This window comes from Brienomyrus brachyistius, unplaced genomic scaffold, assembly GCF_023856365.1.
Source record: "Brienomyrus brachyistius isolate T26 unplaced genomic scaffold, BBRACH_0.4 scaffold58, whole genome shotgun sequence".
NCBI classification, from domain to species: Eukaryota; Metazoa; Chordata; class Actinopteri; order Osteoglossiformes; family Mormyridae; genus Brienomyrus; species Brienomyrus brachyistius.
The window spans coordinates 734,588-762,408 of NW_026042333.1; the positions used below are offsets into that span (position 1 = coordinate 734,588).

General features: G+C 50.1%; 1 protein-coding gene across 1 annotated transcript in view; it reads right to left on the reverse strand.

Moving 5' to 3' along the window:
• LOC125724935 (CXADR-like membrane protein) overlaps positions 1-27,527 on the reverse strand; it is a 41,602-nt gene extending 14,075 nt beyond the window's left edge. Inside the window, exons 1-2 of the mRNA XM_049001417.1 lie at positions 27,402-27,527; positions 26,527-27,123 (exon numbers count right to left, since the gene is read on the reverse strand). Coding sequence (XP_048857374.1) covers positions 26,527-26,554 — 28 coding nt within the window. The 5' untranslated portion in view covers positions 26,555-27,123; positions 27,402-27,527. The remainder of the gene's footprint in view (positions 1-26,526; positions 27,124-27,401) is intronic.
• Positions 27,528-27,821: the final 294 nt, after the last annotated feature.

Here is a 27,821-nt window from a genome sequence, read left to right on the forward strand (position 1 = left end):
CATCGCTACGAGGCTGACATAATCCTCGGCGAAAGCTTGCTTGACACCTGAATTGAATCGATGTGACTGGGACGCTTCGGTTGTTTCCAGGTGCAGAAGCGTGTACTTCAAGGCCGCCGCCTGAAGGAAGTATCTGAAAAAGCCACTGTGCTAAGACCACTGCGCGTAGATAGACCCGATCAAAACCAGCCCCCTTAGCCTATGATGTCACACGTTTACGTTTTGTGTATCTCTCACCTATGCTGCTAACTCATGTCAGGTCTCTCATTGGAAGCGCAACCTAGCCACACTTATGTCTTAGTTTGCTCCTTGACAGCTGTAGGCTTGTATGTCACTTTGGACGAATGTGTCAGCTAAAAAAAATGAACGTCGATGCCAATGTCAAACACACCCTCGGCTCCCTGAGCGAACTCTGATCCTTGCTCCTCCATCAAAGGTCCTTTGGATGACGTCCATTTTGGGTGGGGCCTGTTCGGTATTCAACCCTTATTCCAGTATTCAACCCAGTATTCCAATTCAGTGAAGGGTGCCTCTCGTCAGTGTCAACACGCCGAAAACACTTCACCTCACATCCAGCAAGACTCTCATGGCGAGATGCAATTAAAACTAATTGGGGTATTTTTAATCGCCTGCGGTGAGCCCTCTCACATTCCCTGTGTTTACAATGCCGTGCAAAATAAACCTATTCCAGACTGGAGTACAATGGAAGCCTCGAAAAGCCTTGAAGCTTTCATGGCTATTTATGGAGAGGAAAACACAAACAATGGGGGTCCCGCATCTTTGATCTTCCCCCCGTTTTATGGGGCATTAAAGGATCCTCGCGGAAGTGCTGGCTGGCCGAAGCGAAACCGTCTGGCGGCGCCGCGGCCCTCAGAGGGGCCCCGGGACCAAGGGCTTGGCAGCTACTGCGTGGTCCCCCCTTGTTGGTCATGTCCAAAACCAGTCTGGAGGCCTGAGGGCAAGCTGGGCCCCATAGAGTGGGAGAGAGAGAGAGAAAGAGAGAGAAGGAAGCACATGTCTGCCAGAGAGCGCAACCTGCGGCCAAAATGCCGCGGGCCTGCTCTCGGGACCCAAGCCAGGGATTTTCCGGTAGATCAGTGACGGCTGGTGATGGACGGAGTGTAAATACAGTAGGCCGCACCTCCTCGCCCCTGGGACATTCACTCCAGCCCTCCGTCGCTGCTTCAATGCCGTGGTACATTTTAACCTGCAGCCCTCCCGCAGCCCTAGCTACGCAGCAGTGCGACAACAAGCAATGCGGCCGACGTCATCAGGCTTTTTGCGCATGCCAGACCCGTCCCTGTCTAAAGGAAGCGTCAGGAAAAGGCTCCGACGGGCTCCAGCTTTTAATGTGATGAATGAATCGTGGTTTTGCTGAGCAGAAGAGGCCGAAAAACGTCCCCAAGTGCGGAAGATGGCGGAAAATTTGGCTTGCCGCTCGATTTCAGCCAGAGGCTCTGATGCACCACTAAGGTAACCCTGAAATACCTGAATGCTCTCTGTTCCGCCGTGCAAGGCGCATCCAAACGCTCATGATCCCAGCCATCATTCCCAGGAGGCTAAGCCGATCTGCGATACAGCACTGCTCCAGTCGGGACCACGCAGTCGGGACCGTGAGTCTCTTTCCACTGGCTTTTTATTAAATGACATTTAATACTCAGGAGGTTCTTAAAACGTCTGCGGCTCTGACTTGCATCAAAGCCGTAAAAGTACAAATAAAATGGAGAACATAGTGGTGCGTAAAAGCGGACTAATTGAAAAGCTCAGTCCACAGAGTCTGTATTTTCCTGGGCAGTAAATGGGGGGGGCGCGCAGCTGGAGTGCTCTGGTTTCGGGCCATCTGGGTCTGCTTAGTGCTCTTGGCACTTCGGGAGGCCTTTGACTCGCCCCCCACCCCGCCCCGCTACTCCCCAGGCATTGCCGTGGGGAGAGATGGCCCAAAGTGCTTCAACTGGGATCTGTCACACTATACAACAACCATCCCAAACAGCTCGTAAGTGAAAACAGGAAATTCCAAACACACCACACCCACGCTGTTTACTCCCCCCCCCCCTTTGTGTGAGTTGAGGGGTAGAAGCTGGGGAGTCTGAGAAGGTGCCATTCTGGGGATTTATAATGGTTCCCGGTCTCTATAGTCCGTGGGGCCTTGGCTCAGTAAGGGCCAAACAAGGAAACTCACAGAAAACCATAAGCATATTAGTCACTCAACAGCCTGGAACCCCGAGCAGTCGCCCACATCCTGTTAGCCTTGAGGTTCATCGTCACGCCTCGCTTTTAGACACACAGCTGTCACTGGCTGTTAATAAACAGCTTTCCACCTACGTAAACGTCACCAGAAATTCCCCGGTCAAACCGTCGGATTATTATCGACGTGACTGAGCAGATTCATCCCAAGTATGATAAGTAAATGAAAATGGACACAAATTCAAGTTTTAGTAAAAGTCTCCGCTCCCCACTGAGTGGGGTCTGCGCCGACGGTGCTTATCCAGTAGGGGGCGATCTTGGGCATGCTAGCTTGGCCCCTTTCTGGCTCAAGGTTCCATTGCTACCCATCTCTTTGCCCGCCGCCTCCATGCAATCAGCTTTGCACCCGCAGCTGGATGGAGATACCTGTGAGTCACTAGTTGAAGCTCCCATAATGCTTTGCTTAAGCCTCTGCACCGCTGGTCATGATCATAGGAAGGAGCCTGGTGTGACAGAAAAATGGGATCGAGTAGGCGGCCAATGGAAATGGTCACAGGCGCTTGCACATGGCACCATGGGACCATGGATGTATGGGTAACTGTCCCCGGGGCCTGATTCTGCAGGAGGATTTCACTGAGATATGGACTAACTGCTCCGAGACTGTGGAATGAGTTTCCAGGCTCAAAGCGGGAAGCTGTGAACCCAGCAGCCAATTCCCAGCATCTGCGAGAAAATGACAGGGACATCCTTTCAGGGGGACCGTGTCCCCCGGAGCGGGACTCCACATGCAGGCACATGGGGATGCATCCGCATGGATGAGGCTGTGATCTCAGACACAGCGACAGGAAGCCTGATGTGTGGAGAGGCCCCCCCGCAGGGACCATGTAATACCTGGGAGGGAAGAGCAGCTCTCTGGATGGAGCGGCCTGTCAGCAGAGCAAAGAGAGGGTAGGGGAGGGAGCGGGATGAGGAGGGTGCAGGCGGAAGAAGGAGTGGCTGTGGATAATGTGAGGTGGAGGAGGGAGAGAGCAGAGGGAGGAGCGGGTGGAGGAGGGAGCAGGTGGAACAAGAGCTGGCCACAGATAGGGTCAGGTGGAGGAGGAAGAGGGCAGAGGGCGGATCAGGTGGAGGATGGAGAGGGTGGAGGAGGGAGTGGCCACAGATAGGGGCAGGTGGAGGAGGGAGAGGGTGGAGGAGGGAGTGGCCACAGATAGGAGCAGGTGGAGGAGGGAGAGGGTGGAGGAGGGAGTGGCCACAGATAGGGGCAGGTGGAGGATGGAGAGGGTGGAGGAGGGAGAGGGTGGAGGAGGGAGTGAGTACGAAGCAGAAGAGCAGCCTGCCAAGCTGCATTTCTCTTCCTGGAACGACTGCCCTGAAAGGTACAAAAGCGACTCCCCCTCTGGGATTCATACCCACCAGACGACAATCGAAGGCATCGCACTTGCTGACCAGTGTCGCCATCTTGAGAGGGAGGCAGTGCATCACACCCTGAAGGCCAACACAAAAGGCCCCCGCCACACTCATTTTCCCCACCACTCCCTACCACTCTCTCTCTCTCTTTTTCTTGCCAGCTTATTATGCAAATGCCTCTCTCTTCGTCCTCCATTTCAATTTGCTGGCGGACCCCCCCCCCCCTGTTTTTATGGAGCACTTAAGGCTGCGTACGGCAGCACATGAGTAATCAAAGAGCAGCCCCCTCTAAGCCAAGAGAGATCCTCCCTCCCAAGGCTAAATGAAAGGGCTTGTGGCCGGGCAGACGCTGGGCCTTATTTACCGCTGCACACGCTAAGTGCTCTGCCTCTGATGGAGTGGGGGGGTGACAGATTAAAATGACAAACACTCCCGTCCTTCAGAGTCGAACGTGTTCCCCGGGGTTTGCAGGGCGTGTGCACAGAAAGGTTTCCGTGGGATTTCTGAAGAAGCACCACAAGTGCAATTTGATCAGATTGATCTTATTTCTCCTATTGAAATCATGCTCCCATACCGGCACCCTCACCCCAAGCGGTAATTCATTCATAAATCATTGGAAGAAGACAAGGTACAACCCAAAGCAGCCATTTAATATTTAATGCAGACACTTAATACCAAATGGTGATAGGATTCAGGTAGCAGCAAACAATTCACTTTAAAAAACCAACGTAGGCAGGTAGTTATCGCAGGTGATAACTGACTAACAGGGTTCACTCAGGGTCTGTCCTTGATTCACTGAATTAAGCAGCTCAGTGATGATACTTAATGGCTAACGCCCCCGTTTCTTTACAATGGCCTACCTGCACCTTCCCCTTATTGGCCCGCACGTATGTAGCTGGCCGTTTTCTGCTTCTTGACGCTGAGCATTCGTTGGGAGCCCATCTGAGACTCTGCATGGCAAACAAAGAGACATAGAGTCCTCCCACCACCACCACCACCCGCAAGCTGCGCTAAGTGCCGGAGGCAGATCGGCCAATCGGAGGAGAGGAGACGGCTGCAGACGGTGTCTGAGGAGTGTCTGCTGTCGTGCTGTGGACTGGATCGCCTCTTTGTCCTTTAAACCCCGCTCTTCTCTTATTCATGTCGTTTGCCCCCCCTTTCTGCCCATGTGCTCCACCCGGCGGATGGACCGAGAGAACGAACTCCAGCAGGGAAACCCGCCAGCTATAAATCCGATGGATGCTAGAACGCGGTATGCGGGGTGTGTCTCAACAGCCTCTCTCTTTCCCTCTCGGTCCGCTCCGCGTTGCTCTCAGGCCTCACGGGGTTCAGCATCTCGCTGTGATGTACCTGTGGCTAAGACGAGAAGAACAGCTACCACGAGAAGCTTCGATGGAGGGAAGGATGGACCTTCCCTACTTTACCCCACAGGACCTGGAACCTCCCGAGACTGGCTCCTGGGGGCTGTTGATCCAGCAGGGGCCTAGAACAGGGACACTAACCCCTCCCTCCATCGGGGTCAGCTGTGTCAGCATGGCAATAGATGCTTTGTTTCGAGAAGGACAGACAGGCAGAATGCACATGTAAGATATGATATCTTCCTGACACGCACACGGGCCTCGTGCTGACAAAAACCAGACCTGGAACTCAAACCAAAACACCAAATATCCATTCTCCGGCAGAGAAAGGAGAGACTAGTAACTTGGAGCCAGCATGCATGGCTAACTCAGGACTAGCACGCGTGGCTAACTTGGGACTAGCATGCATGGCTAACTTGGGACTAGCACACGTAGCTAACTTGGGACTAGCATGCACGGCTAACTCAGGACTAGCATGCATGGCTAACTTGGGACTAGCATGCACAGCTAACTCAGGACTAGCACACGTAGCTAACTTGGGACTAGCATGCACAGCTAACTCGGGACTAGCACGCGTGGCTAACTTGGGACTAGCATGCACGGCTAACTCAGGACTAGCACGCTTGGCTAACTTGGGACTAGCATGCACGGCTAACTCAGGACTAGCACGCTTGGCTAACTCGGGACTAGCACACACAGCTAACTTGGGACTAGCATGCACAGCTAACTCAGGACTAACACACACAGGTAACTTGGGACTAGCATGCACGGCTAACTCGGGACTAGCACACACAGCTAACTTGGGACTAGCATGCACGGCTAACTCAGGACTAACACACACAGGTAACTTGGGACTAGCATGCACGGCTAACTCAGGACTAGCACACACAGCTAACTTGGGACTAGCATGCACGGCTAACTCAGGACTAGCACGCGTGGCTAACTTGGGACTAGCATGCACGGCTAACTTGGGACTAGCACACGTAGCTAACTTGGGACTAGCATGCACGGCTAACTCGAGACTAGCACGCGTGGCTAACTTGGGACTAGCATGCACGGCTAACTCGAGACTAGCACACACAGCTAACTTGGGACTAGCATGCACGGCTAACTCGGGACTAGCAGGGCTATCTTGGGGCTAGTAGGGTTGCCAACTTTGGTCACCTGCTGTGAGATTTTCAATTTGAGACAAGTCTGCACACACATTTACACGTATGTAACAGCTCCGTTACCTCGTAAATTGTCTGTAGGGTTTACAAACTACCCCAACACTTTTTATGTAGCTAATTTTAGATTAATAATGGAACAATATAGATTTGCCATAACATTTTTGGCGTGAGCCTGAGAGTCAGAAAGCGTGAGCATCACACCAGATGCGTGAGAGTTGGCAACACTGGGTTAGCACACATGGCACCACTTGGAACTAGTACGCTTGGCTTTCTTGGGGCCACCACGCACAGCTGTCTTGGGAATAGCACACATGGCTAACCTGGGGCTAAAATGCATGGTTTTCTTGGGGTGACACTCACGGCTAACTTGGAGCTAGCATGCATCAGGGCTAGCATATGCTGCCAGCATACACTGCTAACTCGGGGCTAGCTAATAGCAACTCAGTACAAACATTTGTCATCAATGTGCCATTGCTTTACCGATGACAATACATCCTCTGAGGTGTGTGTGTGGGGGGGGACAGTTGACAGGGCTTTGTAATGATAGACCAATGAACCGCACAGCACTATCAGGGTTTAGCGCTTACCGCTATCAGTCCACTCTTCAGACTCACACAGGAGCAGTGTTCCTGCACTGCGGGTAATGTGGCAGGATGTGGGGGGTGTTGGGTGGGCCAGACAAGTGATTTAGACTGAGCTACAAATTACAGCAGTGGCTGAGTGGCTGTGATTCAGTGGGCAATCCACTCTCATTTGGCCGATCAACTTCACGTAACAAACTGGAGGGGCCGTTTGATCAGCGAACTACAAAAACGCTCATTTCTGAAGCGGTGGGGTCTTCTGTTAATCCCTCCCCCCCGCCCCGGTCATTGGATCGCTGGAGACTGCAGGAAGGAGCGCAAGTCTCGACCGGATCCCGGATCTGTCCCAAGCGAGGACATGAGTTGGATCCTGAGGAAATCTGGCTCATGTTCGGTAGGAGGGGGACTGACCGCACACATGGGTGCTGGCATGACCAATTTACATGGAAGGCGGCGATGACGTGGTCGCTGGAAGGGCCCCACCTGCAGAGGTGGTCATGCACGTGCACTTCCTGAGGCACAGATGATGTCACTAGCTGCACCTCCCCCCATCCTCCGGTGAGATCTCACCCGGCAGCCTCCAAGCAGCCCGTGCAGCTAAGTGCTAACCCGTCCACTAACCAAACACACTGGGGATTCATACAGACCGACTGCCGCCAATCACCCCCTTTGATACTGGCGCTAAATCACAGAGTACCACCAGCCAGCCCAGTGGTCACATGACCGATCATGTGACATATCAGCAGAGCCGACTTATTTGACTATGGGTGCTGCTATCGTGGGTTTCAGCGACTCACTCGGGCGTTACCGCACTTGCCATCGGGAACGTTCCACAGAGCCCCCAGACCGCCGACGCCGGTGTGTGATTCACAGCGTGACCGCAGGCTGAACCTTTCCGTTTATCAGCTGTCAGGATGGGGAGCGGAGAGGCGTGGGGGGCCATCGAGGAGCGAGCGGCTTCTCCCTCTCCGCTCCATGATTAATGCCCAGATCCGAGGCTGTAGGCAGGAAGAGATGGGAATGGCTTCCCTGTCCGGCTGTCATGCCGCGAGGATCAGTGCTGCCTGGGGCTCAAAATCTCCACCTTCCTAGAGGGGGCGCCACTAAACCCTCCAATAACAAGGTTTAATTAGGCTATGAATACATTAAATCCAAATTATCCATCTTTTACAAGATATACATCCTACATTATACATACATTTTCGGGAATAATTAAAACGTCAACCTTAGAATGTGTTATAGACGCTACAGATAACTGCATTGGTGCACTACTAAATCAATTAGCCTTAATTAATCGCCCATTTTCCTATCACAGTTAATACAACATATTAAGTAATTCCGTAATTAGGAAATCAATCACAGTCAAATTTCACACTGTGTTTCTGCCAGGACACTTTTCCTAACCACCACAAATGCACCCTCCTCCCCCCTACAAAAGATGACGAGAATGATAAGCTGCATGATTTTTTAATAAAACCCCTGTCCCGGTAGGGGGGGGGGGGCAGCTCAGTCCCGCGTTCAGCGCAAACAAACAGTGATAAAGCCTGGATCCCCCCCCGTGCTCCCCAGGTACCCCCACCACCCTCACTTTAAGCTGAATAATTTTAATTGTGCTAGTGACACCTCCTTAAACGTAGCGTGGCGGTTTGTCAACACACTCGCCGCTCTGACACAATGGTGGGAAATAAAACAAAAGATGAAGACGAGCTGGTGGGATGCACTCCTCACTCCTCACTCCTCACTCTTCATTCCTCACTCTTCACTGCGAATGACACGCCGAGTCCATTTTTTAGAGCCTACACTTGTATCCTGGGTCTGCGTGTGGCCTGAATTAGGCCGGGCCACTCTGGGTTCACTGTGGTGCGGAAGAGCAGCACTGCGGTCCCTCACTGGCCGCGCGTTTGCGAGCAGCACCGTCCCAGTGCCAGCACGGCACGGCGACGCTCAAATGCCGCCCCCCCCTCCCCACGGGCAGGTGTCCAATCACGGCCGTCCGGCTAAGTTCTGCCAGGGTGGGGGTGGGGGGTGGCCATAGATAAAGGTACACGTGGGCTTCTAAGTCGGATCCATCTGCAAAACGACCCCCACCCCCCCAAAGCCAGCAGGGGGACAAGACGTGACACATCCACCAGGCGTGGCCCCACCTGCCCACACGGCTAGCAAAAAGCCGTCACCGAACCACGCAACCGGAACCTGCCGGTTCTGGTACTTACCGCCCCCATTAAAAAAATTATCACGCTAATGCTAACGACATCGTCATCAGCTAACGTGTGACGAGCGGTGGCGACGGTTCAGCTAGAAGACACACTTGCAACAGGCTTGTCCTATTCTCGGTGTCCCTCTGAGTGTCTGTGCAGGATGGATGGATGGCAGGGATATGAGTTCCCCCAAGGACTCGCACACGGACCTCCAGGCTGCGTATGGTCTGGCCCCCGCCTTAGCGCCGGCAGGACGCTGTTAGCCTGGCTGGCTCCGCCAACGCACCGCTGGTCCCCCTGGGACGGGCGGCTGGAGCCGACTAACATCAGGAAGCGGGGGTGTCCGCTTCCGCCGCCCTAATGGCTGGCCGTGGCGAGGAGTGCACAGTGGGAGGGGCCTGACATCAGCAACGAACCGCGGAAGGTAGCTGAAGCTTAAAAAAAAATCATTTAAAAACATGTCCAGTAATATTCTGTGAACCTGTGGCAGAAAAAAGTCTGACAGTCAAAACCAGCGACTCTGATCGAGACACAGGAGAACACACATGGGATCAGATTTTTAATACTTGCTGCGCTGTTTCTCTCAGAAAATAAAAACGACATGATTATTCCCAAACTTTTTTTTCTTGACCTAATTAGTGAGGTAGTAACCTAATTAGTTAATGAATTAGGCCTAAACGCCACTGTCTTTATTATGACAAAGTCATTTTTAGCAGGAATGTTTTTTTAGAAGGAGAAGCTTTTATCAAATTTCGCGTTTGCTAAATTTGTAATGACAAAAAAGATGGATTCAGAAAGGAGGGGGCAAGGCGCACGTCAGAGCGGGATCTGTGATCTGTTTTCTGTGTCAGAAGCATGCAGAGACCTGAGCAGCATCCAACCCGCAGGAAACCCGCAGCACGACACCAGCGTGTGGCTGCGGAAGTGTGGCTTTAGTCCGGCAATCACCAGAGCCATCCGGAAGGCTGGGCTGCAGGCCCACGAGGCCCGATGGCCGTGTGCCCCCCCCCCCCCTCCTGCCCTCGATGGGCCGTGAGGAGCGAGGCGTGGGAGGCCACCAGATTGCGCTGGTGCACCCTCAAGTCCGAACGTGAGGCGCGTTAATCTGTCAGGACCTGCTGGACAGGCCTCTCACTTTCTCAGGGGAAGCAGATTGTGCCACTTCCCGAATAGCATCCAAATGCTCCCCCTCCCCCCCCCCCCCCACGCCCCCATTTGGTCACCCTCGTGTTTTGGACCGCACCGCATCCATACGCGGAAATTCCCCAGGTTCCCGTTTTCCAGCGAAATCTTCGCTCCCGAAAATCAAAGCAGCAATTTCTGTCCTTGGACTGAACCGATCCATTCATCCAGCCACACAACAGTGTCACATCAGAGATGGCGGCCTGGACGCCGGCCACCTCTGCCAGACCGGAGATTATTTAAAGGGATGGCCTTCATTTCTGTGATTTTGGTACCAGGACACTGGCGGCCATTAAAAGGGAGAACCGCCTGTCATTTCAGGAAGGTTTCAGTGAAAAAAACATTTTATGAACATTAAACAAAAAAAATATAGCAAGTGACTGTTTTCACTTTAGTTATGAGGTAGAGATTCACGAAGAACATGACTAAAAGATACTGGACATGCAACACCTACTTGTTGGTAAATTTAAGATACCAAGTATTTGTCCACTCTCAGTATACTGCTGACAGCTGACACACACACACACACACACACACACACACACACACACACACACACGCACGCGCACACACACACACAGCAGACTGGGGAAGGCTCCCAGTGCCAAATGTGTGTTTTAATGACACTGAACGTATCAGTGTTTTCCTGAGCTCATATGAGAGCTATTTGGGAATGTCAGAATAATAATGTCTCCGGTACATTCTATTATTTTCACATAACAAGCAGGATAAATTAGATTTAACAGTCTTGAATTTTCTGGTCTACTGCACACCACCAAATTGCACACTGTTAAGTTGCGAACGTGAACCTCAAAGGAAATCCTCCACTCCTCTACGTAAATGAAGTTTCTACTCTGCTAATACACGCTGACATTAGCGTTAAGCATATTTCCGTTTAATTAGCAGACACGCATCTCCGGTAGCAGTCTCAGAGGGCAGAATAGTGGCCTTATCCTCCTTTGTTGGGGCTCTGATTCCCAACACTGGCTCCCCGTGTTCATTCCAAGTTCCCGCAGTCTAAAATCATGCAGATTGGCAAAGCGGTGCCTCTGAGTCACTCGCATGACTTATTGCGGTTTTCATGACTTTGCGGTTGTGCTGGATTCGCACACGCGCAGTGTCCGGCCAGCGCGGCCTGGCTCCGGCCCTGGCTGTCACATGCTTTGCTCTATTACTCACGTACATCTTCCAGAAATGCAGGCCAAAGGCCGACAGACACCAGCACCAAATGCTGATTCCTCCAGGACAGAGACGGATTAGCAAACATGCCGAACGCGCTGCACAAGTTTGCTAAGTTCTCGGCCGCACGGTAGTGAGGCTCCCCCCTGACCTGAGGTTGGGGAGGGTGGGGCAGAGCAGTATTAGTAAGAGGAGGTGGGGAGAAGTAAGGGACAGCCACCCCCCCCCCCCCACAAACACACAGGTCGCAAAGCACAGTCACAACTCGATTATAAACGATGTAGCCGGTCGCCATGGCGCCAGGTGCTTTTAATTGTAAGAAGGCTCCTGTTTATTATGACGGATGGAGCGACACCTGACAGGAGATGGCTTGGTGACGTCCATGTGTCTCTGCTGCAGCAAACAAGAACAGGGGGGTGGGGGCAGGAGGCTGAAGGAACAGAGGGAGAAAGATGAAAATGGAATTTTGTGTCTGTAGCACAAATGCATGACATCCATGAGCCAGTCCTGAAGGAGGGGTAAACATATCTTTATGGGGACCGGTCATTCATTTCTAGGGGAAAAATGCTAATGCTAACTAACGCTAACGCCCCTACCCAGCCCTAACCATAACCATACATGTATGTAACCAAGCAAGTTACAAGAGTCTTTGAATTTTTAGTTTTTTCATTGCAGTCTTTTTTTTATTAAATTGAGTTTTCGTTTGTGGGAACCAGGAAACTGGTCCCCATAAGGGAAAAAAAGACATTCATCACTTTGTGGGGACATTTGGTCCCCACAAGGTAAGATACACCTGGACCACAAACACACACATGCACACGCATGCACGCATACACAAACACACACGCAGACTCAAACTTCATCTTTGAGATCCTTGAAAAACCGCCAGCACCCGTCTCTCATGCGTAAAGCAAAATGGATTTTTGGAAACCAAATGGATCAATCCGATTGGCCCGCCGCGATCACAATGACCTTTGTTTTCTGAGGCAAGACGGGCTCAGCGGCGAGGAGGTGGGGTGCATAACATAAGCGCTCGGAGCTCCTTGCCGATATAGTCGTCCGTGTGCCAGAGGAATTCCTTTACGGGAGTGGTTGTGGGATGGGGACAAGGGAGGGGGACACCGTGACTAAGAGGGATTGCCCCCCCCCCCAACAAACTCCTGATAAGTTCATCAAGCGCGGATTTCAGGGATTCCCAGCCTTCCCTCACTCTCATGGCACGTCTCTGGACCATTAGTTTAACTTGTAGAGACTCTAGTTCTAGCTCTAGCTAACTGCTCACTCCCAGTCAGACCTATAGTGTGAGGTGTAGAGCTGGGTGGGGATCGGTGCCATTGACTTTGGATGAGCTGAACTGTCAGTCTGTCACTTTAGCTTCACACCCCCTTGTGGAATTGGAGTGCTGACATTCAGGGACTCCCCATGCCTGCTTTCCCACCTACCTCTCCCTCCTACTTATGCTGCCATAGCCATATCTGCCGGAGCTTACATACTGCACTCACCTAACTGTTAGCACTGCCTCTAGTCTCCCCTACTTTGGCTAATTGCACATTTTATTTCCCCTACTCCTCCTGGGGGGTGATGCCTGGAGACCTCAATCTATCAAGATGTCCAACACACCCTGCTACATGTGACGTTGCCACTACCAGTGACGTCCCTGCATCCAGCTCGTCATTCTGTCTGTGTCATCTTCCATGTATGACCCGCTGCCTTACTTCTGGTTGCCTGGCGATTGGAGGGAGTGTCAGCACCGGCTTGTCATCTCCCCCCTGCTCTCTGGTTATTTCTCAAATCTTATGATTTGGACAGTGTGACTTGGAACTTAGGGTTAGGGCTTCCTCTGCTGCCCCCTGGAGGATGGGCTCCCCCTCTGGGTCTGGTTAGGGTTAGGGCTTCCTCTGCTGCCCCCTGGAGGATGGCCTCCCTCTTTCAGTCTGGTTAGGGTTAGGGATTCCTCTGCTGCCCCCTGGAGGATGGGCTCCCCCTTTGAGTCTGGTTAGGGTTAGGGCTTCCTCTGCTACCCCCTGGAGGATGGGCTCCCCCTTTCAGTTTGGTTAGGGTTAGGGATTCCTCTGCTGCCCCCTGGAGGATGGGCTCCCCCTTTGAGTCTGGTTAGGGTTAGGGCTTCCTCTGCTGCCCCCTGGAGGATGGGCTCCCCCTTTGAGTCTGGTTAGGGTTAGGGCTTCCTCTGCTGCCCCCTGTAGGTTGGGCTCCCCCCTTTGAGTCTGGTCCCTCCCAAGGTTTCTTCCTTCTTGGGAGTTTTTCCTTGCCACTGTCGCCTCAGGCTTACTCACTGGGGGCTTTGGGTGAGGATGCTGCAAAGCACTTTGAGACCATGTAATGTTGTGATAATGCGCTATACAAAAATAAATTTGTTTTGTGTTTTTGTCAATGAGCACTTAAAAGCAGAAATTGCAGCTGGTTTTGCTCTTAGATGCCACAAGATTCCACATTGGTGGAATTTCCCACAATTCCCTGGGCTTGTCTCTTACTGTCCATGTCTTCACGCTCTTGTCTCACCTGCACAAGCCCCACCTCCCAGCTGTGACCCCCGTTATCACTTCCCCCCAGCCTGTTGACGTCCACATGACCAGCCAGCTGTAGAAGGGACGCAGGGATTGGCTGAGCCCTTATAGCGACCAACATTCTGAAGCACCTTTAGAGAAAATATTTACAAGGATGGCACGGTGGTGCAGTGGTTAGCACTGTCGCCTCACACCTCTGGGACCCGGGTTCGAGTCTCTGCCTGGGTTACGTGTCTGTGGAGTTTAGATGTTTCCTCCAGTTTCCTCCCATAGTCCAAAATCGTGCTGAGGCTAATTGGAGTTGCCGAATTGCCTGTGGGTTTGCATGTGTGAGTGAATGGTGTGTGAGTGTGCCCTGCAATGGGTTTGCATCCCATTCGGGGTGTTCAATGCCGTTTCCCCACTCTGGACCCTCTGCAACCCTGAACAGAAAATGGATAAATTACAAGCACAAGAATGATGAGAGTTGCACCGGCGATATTTATCATTTGAGGTATGACTTACAAACATGGGGACAGACATGAATGTACTAGAGTTAATATCATTAATAGCCACTATAAAATATGTGCGGTATGAATTAGCGGTTAGTACAAGCTGCTAAAGGCGAAGCTGTAAACTGGTTTGACTCTAGACATCCCAGTCTGGGAGTGATCGGCAGCTATGGCGGGGAGCTACTATGGGGTAGCCGGTGACCTGTATGTTGTCATAGCGATGACAGCGAGGTGCTAAAGCATTCAACGCCCACGTGCTTATAAGCGTCATGTGGTAAATATTCAGCGGGATGAAAAGGCAGGAATGTAGCCCTGCAAGCCAGCGTGGAAATAAGCAATAAGAAAAGGATTTCGGTGTCTGCAAGGTGTACTGGGGGGTTAACCAGCTAAGACCCAGCTGTCCGTCTGCTATTATCCTCAGTGGCAACTAAAGGTTAGACTGTAGCCAGATACAGTCCATCCATCCAGCCATCTACATGCAAACTCCCCCCACACACAGCAGGGGGCAGTATTATCTGAACTGCTACGGTAAAATGTTTCACAAAGTGAGAATGTCATTGTTCATGGTTGACCTTAGTGAGGGGGGTTTCAGACACCCCCACGAGGAACTGGCTGGCGCGCAGTGATGCGAAAGTGAGTGTCGTGGCTAAGGGTGGCGGTGGAGGGCGGCACGGGGGCCTGCAGAGGAGCCGGCTGTCCTCAGGACAGGGGACGCGGAGGGGCGGGGGAAGGTACTGATCCGGCCCCCCCCCCCCCCCCTGCAGAAAGGGAGACACCACAGAAAAAAAAGAAAGATATCTTCTGCATATTCATACATCCGCTGAGCCAGGTGACCTTGGCACCTATCGGTGAGAGCATATTGGGGATGCAGGCCGTGCGCACACACACACACACACACACACACACACACAGCTATACTGTAGATGTGTCCCCGCTCTCTCCTCCTCTTTCTTCCCCTCTCCGTCCTGCACACATGCCCGCTGCCGCCCCACTGGAGCCGCATCTCGCTGCATCTGAAACCCCAGCAGGACTCCCTTGGCCTGCCACAGACGACTTGATGTGCTGAGTCATGAGCCGCGGTACCGAGTCCGAGCCTCCTTCAACCGCTGCGCAAAACACACACACACGTGGTTACTGCACATGGACAAAGCCCACAGACAGACCGACCGATGGGCAGGCAGAGGGCACCTGACAGCGTTTATCGTAACTAACGTGGTGAGTAACGGTCCGGATGGCCACCGTCACTGATCCCACTCTCCTTTCCTTTCAGCCGCCCCCCCATTTGCTTCTCCTTGACCCTAACCCTGACTCTTTATCTCACACAATATTGCAATATTTATTCCGGCAATTTGGAGAGAGCTGCCTCTCTGCTGGAAACACAATAACCACAACGATGATATGAGAGAGAAATATAGACTCCTGTCTGCAAGCAAGACATGTGAGGGGGAGGGGGGGGGGTGTTGGCATCCATCATGCCCCCCCCCCCCACCCCCCACCCAAGCAAGTGAGAGGTGCATAGAAATAGCAGAACATGGCAGAGAGAACAGGTAACCAACAATAAAATTCTTTACGTTCGGGCTGAATGGTGCACCAGGAATAAAGATGCTTTAATAGACCAGCCACCCCCCCACAAGAGCACCTGCATGAACGCTGTCCCCTCCCAAGGGGCTCCATATAGAACCATCATTATCGTTTCAAGACCCAAGGGCATCATCTCAAAGTCCAGTCTGGTAATTCCTGAAAACAGGCGGTGGTCCGGTGCTGCAGGGGATGTCTCTTCCTTGGCTGGTGGGGGGTGGGGGGAGAGGGGTGGGGGGGGAGAGACTTCCAAACTGCCTACCTCAGCACAGCAAACACCCGAAAGCTTTCAGATCCACAGTGCGACTGTGCGAGGTTCCTCTGCTAAGGCCATCGGCGAAAAGCCGTCAGAACGGGAAATCGATAGCGAAACAGCTGCTGCTTTCCAAAACATGCAGATCCCACTGTTCTACCATGTGCGACACAGGGGCAGGATGTATGCATGACAAATCAAGGGCCTATGCTAGGAATTCTGGGAAATCAGTGTCACAAAGGGTGTATTTCTACAGGGGAAAAAAAAAAAACACGATTACCCAAGGCCTTTTGCCAAAACGTGACTGCTCACAGACGCCAACGTGCACATCAGCACAATTCAAACCAGCTCACACATTCAAACCGTCCATAAAGACTCCTCGGCATTTAATCAATGGCCATCGACTCTTTAATTGAAATCTATTGGCTGGTAAAAAAGCATTAGCCTTCTTAGGAAGGACTTCCTGATGATATAACTTTGTTAGCGGTGCCTCTACATGTAAGTCAGCCGATATAGACCAATCGAGCTACAACGCAAGTGTGCGGCAGGTGCTAGGCTTGCTGACAATGCGCATTTGTGTGTGTGTGTATGTGGGTATACACTCTCTGTGTGACTACTGGGTACACTTATATTTTGCGCTCATATTCCTATATCACGATAAATATCGATCGATCCAGGTCTATCACCTGCTTAGCCATTTAAAGTTGTAATTATCTAGAGGAGGCAGTGTGCAAAGCAAGGGGGGTCCTGTAGGGGGCGCAAGACCAAGGTATGATAATTCACGTGCCAGGCAAACGTATCGCCGAAAAGCTTTTGCACACGTTTTTTTTTTTTTTGTTTTTCGCTGAATCTGTTTTCACGCTCGTTTGCCGCCTTGCACTTTTCCAGCCCGGAAGCACCTGAGATCTGATGAGGCAGAAACTACTTGACTCGAAAATGTGCGGCAGGCACCAGGTCCAAGCTAATCATCCGTCACTGGACACCTCGACAGCATGAAAGAGAGTGGCTCCGTCCCTTTTGTTTTCGTTCTGTTACACGTTAGAGCTAAAATACCAGCAAATTGTTATGGGCCACCTCGACATCTTCGACCGTGATTTATCACATGCTGCGGGCCAGGGAACCACATTTGATGGTTATGAGTCTGGATCCAAATCAGAGCAGCGCAAAAATCAAACGCTATTCTTATTCTGAGTTGGGAGCAATGTTTCCGGCTTACAAATACCATAAAAAAAAACAACAGAAATACGATTATTCCAGCCGATTCCAATTAGCGTGTCTGGCCAAAACGTGATTCCAAACTAGAACAGGAAATCACGTGAAAGTGAGCGTGATCATTCTCACAGATTGCAAACTGACCCACCGGGTCATGAATCGCTCTGCAGCCCAGGGTTACAATGTATGACTAAGATCAAAAACCAACACATTGTCTCCTATGTGTCGGGAAGCGACCCACTCGATTTCGGGGATGGATCCGGTAAGCCCATCGACAGGCCAGTCCCAAACCAATCTATCGGCCCAGATCAGGAGTGAGACGGTATCCGAGGAAACGGCACCGTCTCCAAGGGAACCGCAAGAAACGGTCAAGTATGACCACACCACATTAGAAATATTTTCTTAGTGAGAAACTGGTATGTACTTCATGTTTTATTGCATTGTTGGGTGTTGCAGTCATTAGCTTATTTTACGGTTAGATAAGGTAGAGTTACACATTTTTAGGACTATTATTTCATCATCTTCTCAATGATACCTAGGGAGAGAGTGGTCCGGAGAGGGATGGGAGTGAAGAATGACAGAAATTAGCCTTTGAAGCCCACTGGGCGTGGGATTAGGCTGCACTATTAATCACCGCCTGGTTTAACCCATTGGGAACCTATAGAGCAACAGAACTAGGATAAAGCGGCGTCTGACTGCCATCCCAGGATAACAGCACCCTCCGGAGGAGCTGAAGCCTGGAACCACGGGAGGGAGGGACTGCAGCTTTTCAGACTGTGTCCCGGGGCCTTTCTTAATGTATTTAATTCCTATCTGATGGAGAAAATGACGTCACCTGACTGGAAAATCGTCTGCAGGCTGGAGCGGGACCAAAATCACAGAGAATTACTCACACCTGCAAAAGCCAGGTGACGTCATCTTCTGTCCGAACATCGGCTAGATTAATCAAGGAGCCTGACCGCCCTCCTACAGCAGGGGTGTCCGTCTCGGCTCGCAGCCACGCAGAAGGTCTCGGAGTGAGCTTCGCGGCCAGACAAAGAAAGGCGGGAGCTCCTGGTGTCTCCTCAAAACCTCAACGCACAGGCTGCCTCTTCCCAAGCTCCCCGTCTGGTAACAAATCAGAGTGACGGGCCGGGCTCCTGGCCCAGATCAGCCAAAGGAAACGAAACGATCTCCCGATTCAAAGACCAAGGATCGATACTGTTTATCGATAAACGGTGGAATATGTTGCCCTCTTTTGATGAACACTCACATAAAGGGGAAACGCCCACCCGATATCTTCCGCATAGTTACGTTTAATGGGCGTGAGTCCGTTTTAAAACCCACGTTTTTCTACAGAGGGCACTTTTTAGCGTTTCAAAGCACGCACGCTCCCGAGACAATCGTCTGACACGGATCTGTGCGTTTTTGTTATTTCAGCAACAATTGGTCCGCAGGCTGGGCTGTCAGGTTTCGGAGAGGCCCAGGTACAGATGCTAAAAATAGAACGGGGGGGGGGGGGGGGGGGAGGTGTGCAAGATAAACCACAGTGCGGGGGGGGATACTAGCGTTAGCCATAAATAACTCCATTTTAGGGGATTCAGCAGATCTGAAACCTGGACGAAAGCCAACGATTCGGCGGAGGAGCTCGAGAAATGCACCTAACCTGGTTTGCCACAACGAAAATATCCCACTGTATAAAAATAGAAGCACAAAGAAATGCAAACGACGGTAACTTTCAGTGACATGTATGCGCAGGTAAAAAGACATTAAAATAAATACATCAATGTCATTTGTTTGCCTCACTAGGCAACGCAAACAAAAGCTAGCGCCCTGCTTGTTCTATTTCCTGCCTGGAGTTTATATATAAATATCAGTTCCCAAGGATCAAAACATAATGGACACTTTAAGTTTGCCAAGTTAGCTGCTCCGAATGCTAATCGCGCGGTGAGGCTTTTTTCACACCGAGTAGACGGGCAGAAATATTAAATAGCACATGGTGAACACGAGCATGTAGCATCACGGAGAAGATCCATTTCCACCAGAAGATGAGACTAATGACCCGTGAAGATAACAAAGGTGACTGGGCCATCTGCTCGCGTAAAAAACGGCTTGGCGTGGCCACGGGCGGGAGAGCGGGCGCGCAGCTCTGTGCCAACACGCAGACGCCCGCATATTTATTACGGTAAAAACTTCGAACATCTGATTATGCAGAAATGCTGAACAACAAGCGCTACGTGAGCGACGGCGTCACGACTGATCACGGAGCTTGGACAGGGACACTTTGTGCACGTTAATTAATTCATCCAGAACAGTAGGAGAAATGTGAAAAATACTGCATGGAATGGGAAAGCCAGAGGAAAGCAGTGATTTCATACAAAAGATGGTAAACAAAACCGTGGGGAATTACGCAAGGAACAATTTCAGACTGGATTGAGAAATTCTGGCTATTTAATGATTTAATAACACCGCAATAAATAAGACTTTCATTGCGAGAGGATTACACTCTTCTGGGGTAGCTGCCTCTGATTAAAACATCGAGCACAAAAATAGATTTCAATAACGGAAAAAAACCTGCAACACTTCTTAACCGGGATTTTCACACAGTGTGTGGGTACCTGTTTATCCCTGTATATCCATCCATCCATCCATTTTCCAAACCGCTTATCCTACTGGGTCGCGGGGGGTCCGGAGCCTATCCCGGAAGCAATGGGCACGAGGCAGGGAACAACCCAGGATGGGGAGCCAGCCCATCGCAGGGCACACTCACACACCATTCACTCACACATGCACACCTACGGGCAATTTAGCGACTCCAATTAGCCTCAGCATGTTTTTGGACTGTGGGGGGAAACCGGAGTATCCGGAGGAAACCCCACGACGACATGGGGAGAACATGCAAACTCCGCACACATGTGACCCAGGCGGAGACTCGAACCCAGGTCCCAGAGGTGTGAGGCAACAGTGCTAACCACTGCACCACCATGCCGCCCCCTATCCCTGTATATTTCTTACATAATGTTAGATTCAGGACCTTGGTCAAGGGAAGGACAAAACAAAACAAATCAGGTGTCATTTACCTCCATGCCACAAGTGGCCGCTACCAATTGACATTAACTGCTTAAAACCAAATTGGGCATGCGGCTCTGGTACTGCACCTGAGGTGGACATTCCTGCTCTCTGGGGAGGGTCGCGGCGAAGGATGGTGTGGCGTTCACGGCATGGCAAGCTCTCACGGGCCGCCAGGAGAAGCCAGGGTCTAAACATAGACACGTCTCTGACTGATAAGACATCAAACGCCTTTCATCTGTGTAGATAGAGAGCTGGTGTCGTCTGCTACTCTGGGAAACATCTGAAGGCTGCGAGACTGGCAGAGCTACCAGTCATCTGGAAGGACAGGGGAGGGGCCAACTTCCAAAGTGAAATATGATTTTGTATGTTTATCGATTCACTTCAATTGCAAAGCAGGCAAGCATTTTAGCCCAGAGCGACTTATGAAGCGTATTATTATTGACATGAGTCCCTTATTACATAAGAATATCGAATAAATTACCTTAATCAGCGGTACAACAGAGGGGCTTAGCGTCAAAGGTCCACTAGGCCACTGTATCACCTGCTTGCTTAAGAACCACATCAGCACTGTGGATGCCCAGGCCATCCAATCAGAGTTAGCGGCGGCGAATCAAGGCGTAGGAACTCATGATGTCGTGTAGCCTATGCTGGCTATTGGTTGAGATGAATGAGCCGGGAAGTAGTGAAGGTTACGGAATGAAGCTGAGAGACCTGATAGATCCCTCCTACAATGCATGAGTGACTCCAGCATCTGCCAAGGCGTGTCCCTGTATCACCTAATTATTTCAGTGGATTCTGATGGCAGGAAGGCTGGGGGCTTTCATAGTAAATGGCGGGTGTGTTAACAGCTTGACGCGCGGGCGGTAAGGCGCTGGGGTTTCACACCTCCAGGGTTGTGGGTTCCACTCCAGTCCTTGTCACATGTTCTCCTACAACTCATGTGATCGCAGCTCCGGCCAATCAGAGTCTAAATCGTGGGAAAGGCTCTGAATTAAACAAACCGGGATTTGATAAACAGGTATTAAAGAATTACGGCTGAAGAACCAGCAGCACGTCGCTAGGGTCATATTTTGGATTTTGTACAAATTGTTCTATTTTGTACAAAACGATCTATTTCACAAACTGACCTGTAGTATCATGCATTATAAAGCAGGTTGAGCTTTTTGCAGTTTTTTTCTGCTCATCAAAATGTTTATGTAGAAGCGGGATTGAGGATTGGGGAAACAAAAGGAACTTTCGAGTTTTTAGCTCATTACAGAAACACGTAAAAGCGCATTCCTGCCCGGAGACGACAGTGTTACATAACTCCGGACCTGCCGCTCGTCTGGGAGCCGGCCCTCGCCTCAGATGGATGGTTCCGGATGGAATATTTGTTGACGGAAAGTAGACGGGGTCCAAGCGTGGCTCGAAACGTGGCCCGAGCGATCCAGAAACATCCATCAGCCGTCAAGGTGAACGTCCCTGTTTAGAATGAATCCCAGGCCAAGCAGTCTGGTTTTCATTAGGCCAGCGAGAGCTCAAAGGCAGGGTGGTAATTTGGAGAGAGAGATTTAAAGAACCACAGCCGGGGATGGGGGGGGGGGGGTGACTATAAAGACCTTTCATCATAAAGCATGTCAATACAAGGTAACTGGCAAGGTGGAGACAAGCTAAGAGGTAATGGAATAAAAAAAAAATACAAGCGAAAATACAAGATTGAAAAGGTCTGACTTTCTGGTATATTCTACTGAATCTGGGCTAAGCTGTTAAAAAGACCTTGCAGCCTGACACCAAGAACCAGGAAGTCTGGAAATGCTCCATTTGTACTGAAGGTCGCCCTGGCAGTGGAGGCCACGCCAGTGGTGGAGGTTGTGCTAGGCATCTCCAGTGCTTCCTGATCTGGTTGGAGGCTGAGGTCAACGGCTGGGGGTGGCGCTGGTGGGAGTGGGCAAACATAGAGCAGAGGACCAGCAGAGGTCAGACTGAAGTTGGATATTGGATCGCCGTGACCTTTGGGACGTCGGATGGCACTGCATTACAAACATACATGATTCTACAGCGGAAGTCACTGCATGGACACTTCAGAAAACCATTATCTGTGACCACGGTTTGTCACTGCATCCACGAACGCAGGATGAAGTTCTACCACGCGAAGTCGAAATCAAATCTGAACACGATGCCGAAATGAATTCTCTGGGCCCGAGCTCATGTAAGACGGACTGAGGCAAAATGAAAAATTTATCCTCTGGTCTGACAAATCAAAATCTCAAATTCTTTTTGGAAAACATGGATGCTGCATCCTCTGGGCTAAAGAAGAGAGGGGGACCATCCAGCTTGTTATCAGCAGACAGTCCAAAGCCCAACATCCATGATGGCGTGGGGGTGCATTAGTGCCCATGGCTGGGGTAGCTTGCACATCTCGGAAGGCACCATTAATGCTGAAGGATATATTTGTATATATATACAGGTTTTGGAGTGACATTTGCTGCCATTCAGACGTCTGGTCCTTCTACATTTCAGCAACACAATGCCAACGCTCATTCTCTGCGTATTACAACGGCCTGGCTCCGTAGTAGAAGAGTCCAGGTGCGAGACTGGCCTGCCTGCAGTCCAGACCTGTCACCCACTGAAAACATTTACCGCATCATGAAACCAAAAATATGACAAAGGCGACCCTGAAATGTCGAGCAGCTGAAATTCTGTATCAAATGGGACAACGATTCACTTTCAAAACTCCAGCAACTGGTCTCCTTGGTGCCCAGACATTCACAGAGTGCTGTTGAAAGTAGAGGTGACGCAACACAGTGGTAAACACGCCCCTGTCCCAACTTTTAACTTTTTAAACGTGTTGCTGGCTAATTCTAACTGAGCATATATTTGTTATTAAACATGGTACATTTTTTTAAAGCCCATGTTTGTCTACAAAGGGCGTTTCAAAGTACGCATGCTCCCGAGACAATCGTCTGACACGGATCTGTGCGTAAACTGTGGTAAACATGGTACATTTTTTTTTCAAGCGCTAAGGATTCATGGAAAACTGAATTAAAAGTTCAGAACACACAAGTTCAAGATGTATCAAGATGTATTATTTAAAGCTTATGGAATATCATTCAGTGGGTGCGGAGATGTATTTCAATAACCTGCTGAGCGCAAAGTCTACTGTCAATTTACGGACCGGGTGGGGCCCTCGAGGCTTGGTATAAAACTGCCACTCTTGATTAAATAAAAAAGTCTGGCTGGAGCCATGCCGGTCAGCGTCTGCATATTGCATATTTCGGCAGTCCCCAGACCAGCTCGCTCTGCCCCGTGCTTACTCTTGCATCTGGTCCTCATTTGTGTCACTCTGGGAGTCATTTAGGGATTAAGAGGCTTGAAAATTCCCTCGCCCTGCGCCACAAGAATGTCCCAGCCTCTGCCCGACCAAAAATACCAAATGAAAGATGCCGAATACTTAGGTCCACTATTGCGGATACAAAACTGATAATAAAATGGGATTGCAAGAGACCACGAGATTATACCCATGAAAACATTAAGCAGAACGGAATCCGAAATAAATAACAACCACGATGTTATTTATAAATTATTTGTACCGTCAGGGAGCAGTGATCAAACCAGTTAGTGCCGTGTTTTAGTGGGTAGATCATATTTTAGCACAATACCGATTTAGACAGGAAGTTATTTATAGAAACCATTCTTGCCAACCACCTTGCTCAAGGGTACAACAGCTGGATACTTCAACCTACCCAGAACTGTAACTAAGCGGTTCGGGGTTCAGTGAGAGTTCAGCCGAACAAGATAATCTAACGCAAAATGATTCGATTGTACCAGCGGTGCATTGTGTTATGGGATGAAAACCTGACAAGAACAAATAATAATAATAATAATTATTATTATTATGAAGAACAAACCACATCAAGTGAGAGATTATTTGAGAAAACAGTCACGTACGTAAAATGTACGTTAGTCACGGACGTTACAGGGTTATGAAGGCGGGCGGACAGCGTAATCAGGACGGGCCAGGTTCAGCCAGCTCCGATCACGGAGAGATTTCACCACGTGACCTGCGGATATCGGAGGCCCGAGACGCCTCCAAAATTGACCCAGACCTTCTACGTCTCCGGAGATTATAGACTAAATATAGAAAGCAGGCAGAAGCACCACTTAACCTGCCCCCCGATCCACCTCGAGCGTCGACAACTCGACTGCACTCGCGAAGATTTTAATATTTACTCGGCGCATGCAATATGCATGTGGACATTGGAGGTCAGAGCCCCTACGTCCGGCGCCGGTCCATAAACCTCCCCCCCACCGTGATGCAGCACTCCAACGTATAGGAGAAGGAGAGAAGGAGAGGTAGGCGTTCTCCCATCCCCCACCCCCCCCCCCCCCTCCGCCGGACAAGGGCACAACACCTCCGGGTTGGAATTTTAAAAACCCTCATGTTAAATCACCAGTCACTCAAAAGGAGAAAGGAAGGTATTTCACCCTGAACTAAGCTGTGAGCCCCATCACGACTAAACAGTACAGCGCCCTGAGAAGCTGCTGAGAGTCCAAGTTTGGAGACATTGATGTATTTCCCAATGAGGCGTTTATGTATGACAGTAGTCAGTTCTAGAAGTGTGTAACTTTAATATACCGGTCTTACGTTAATCTAAATTGAAAGCTGCACGACCAGAGATTTCAGAACGAGAACGAGCATCAGTTCAGATCAAAGGAGATCAATATCTTCAAAAAGCTTGTTAGCGGGAGGATGAGAGAGAGAGAGAGAAAGAGAGAGCTCGATATGACAACGAAAACACCCACGCAGGCTCTGCGGGGGGGGGGGGGGGTTGTTGAATTAATTTAGTCACGGTACCAGCGGTGTCTTTTTGCTAGTTGTAAAATGATGCATGCTGATGACTGGGGACGGCATTGCATAAGGCAGCGGCGACTGAGCACCTCTGTCCGCCCACCGCGATGGACCTTGCGATGTCCCGGACTGGAGCGCGGGGTTTCGGCGTCCCAAGGACGTGTACGCGGGTGACACGGCGGGATGGGGCGCAGAAGGGCGGCGCAGTGCGCACTGCCGAGCATCCGAGCCGCCTACCATCGCGGCTAGATCGGACCTTAAAGTGGCCGGCATTCCATCACCTGTGCGGGGACTACAAGTGACATCGTGTGTGTGTTTGTGTGTGTTTTAATTAAATGTGCGATCGGCATGAAACTATGTAAAGAATGAAACTAGCTATAATGTCAAGATTTACTTCAAAGAGATACATGAGAACACAAGACGGCTGAAGTGAATGCGTTAAAATCATATTGTCAGTTTTGCCGTGTGACAAAAAAGAAACTGCAAAGTTTGGTGCAGTGATTGTAACACAATTCAAAACACGGAGCGTGAGTGTAAATGCTTAGATCTACTGTAATATATAACACACGCTATTTACTTGACAATATAAGATGATCGTCGTGCAGTCCAGGCCAGCTGGCCGTCTCATAACTTTGCAATCCTAAAGACAAGGGTTAAGCAATGCGCCTTTGAACACATTTACCCCAGGCTTTGACCTCGCTGCTCCGACACCCACCGATCAGAAACCCCGCGCTCCTCCGCAGGTCATTCAAAAACTCAAGGCCACTGGTTCTCTTTTGGTCCCACAACGTGTGCATTTAAATAAATTAAATTAAATTAAAAACAAACCTCCAGCAGTCTTTTAATGACACAGCAATGAACACCCTTCAGTGGCTATAATACGGATATCATAACGGAAAGGCAAGGCGCCCCTGTTTTAACGTTGCTATACAGAAGCCTGTTGGATTTTTCCCTTACGGGACGGAACTTCCTTCTTTTAAATCCAGGATAAATGCCGATAAATCACGCTAAAATATTTCATGCATTGTTTAAAAACCCTGCCGTCTCTGAAGTCTTAATCTGACTGGCAAGTCAGTAGTAGGCTGAAGAGACAGAGACAATAGCAGTGCATGACTGGAGGGTTAGGCTGCCCTTTGTACAGAGTAACCACTGGAATTTATAAATTTAAACAGAAAATTGACATTCATCCGCCGCAAAATGCAATTAAATCTCAGTGAGAGCTGAGCGTGATCGCGAGCCACGGGTGCATTTGTCACCTGTGTTTCCCTTCCGCAAAGAACAATGGATGTGGCATTATTCATGTGCTTTATGCGGAAAATAAACTTACCTAACAAAGAAGGAAATATCGCAGACATTACGGCCCCGGACGCGTTTTAAAATCCCACACGAAGGAGAGCAATGGCACGGCGTCTGGGATCTTTTACATTCATTAGAGTCACGAAAGTGTGAGGTGCAGTCACGCCGGAGCAGACGAGCGAAGTAGATGTTCACATCTTACTATCTCCCACGTCTTACAACCTCTCCCCGTCCTTGCGATCAGAAATAACAAAAAGAAGGTGTGCCGATGCTTTTCTGTCTTCCCCCTCTTGTCCCCGGGAATTAAAAACTGCGGCTGTCTCTGATTCGGCGGCGATGCGCGTCCCCGGTCCGGCTGTGCGCGGATCTCCTCACGCCGTCCTCATTTCTCCGTCCGTCCGTCGCAGTAGGTGGATGCTGAGGATAGGAGACCCTCTAGAGTCCATGCTGGACCGATGCGAGCAAAACCGTCAGCTTTTCCTTTTTTTATCCACACGGGACGGGCGGCTCTTAATAAAACGCCCATCACCAGCAGGAGTTATATTAATCCGACAACCTTTGTGCGCCCCTTTAAACAAAGAAAAGGCAAAAAACGCCTTTGTGGCCTTTGTGGTTTATTCCTGGGTGACTAGGACAAAAATAAACAAGAAACGGAACCGATTACAAAAAGAAACCTGCCCAGTGCATATACAGTAATTTCCGGCGGTATTTTTTGTTTTAACAAATCGTGCTTTTAAGCATTAATTTTTCAGACACGTACCATGTCTTTCCCCTAAATTAAACTCGACAGTAGTTAAAAATCATGTTAAGATTTCAGATTATGGCTATCTTTTTATAATGACCATAAAGCATGACAGTGTGGGAAATTGATCGAGGGAGACATTTAAATCCCAGTTGTGGTATTACCTCCACGATCGCAGCCTTATCGTAGGTCCAGATCAGTTATTCTTATCGTTTTGTTTCATTAATCGTGCCGAGCTGGGCACAGGTGAAGAGCCGGAAAAGAAAGATAAATACCGTTATTAAAATCAACGCAATGGCCCGTTGATTATGTCCCGATTGAAAGCACTGTACTTTAACACTGCAAAGAGGAACATACACCGCGCTGAAGCTTATTTTAAACTTATCTTGCGTGTCCTTTAAATAAAAAAAGGACGTGAGGTAATTTATAAACTGTCAGGAGACCCGGGGTTTTCACGGCAGTGTGCATTGTTTGTAAATATACTGCAAGCCAGGCTAATTTTTTAATTCTTTATTTCTTGTATAACAGCGTCTGTAATTAACATAAAAAGAGGGTAAGTAATAAAGCCCATGCTGACAGAAAAA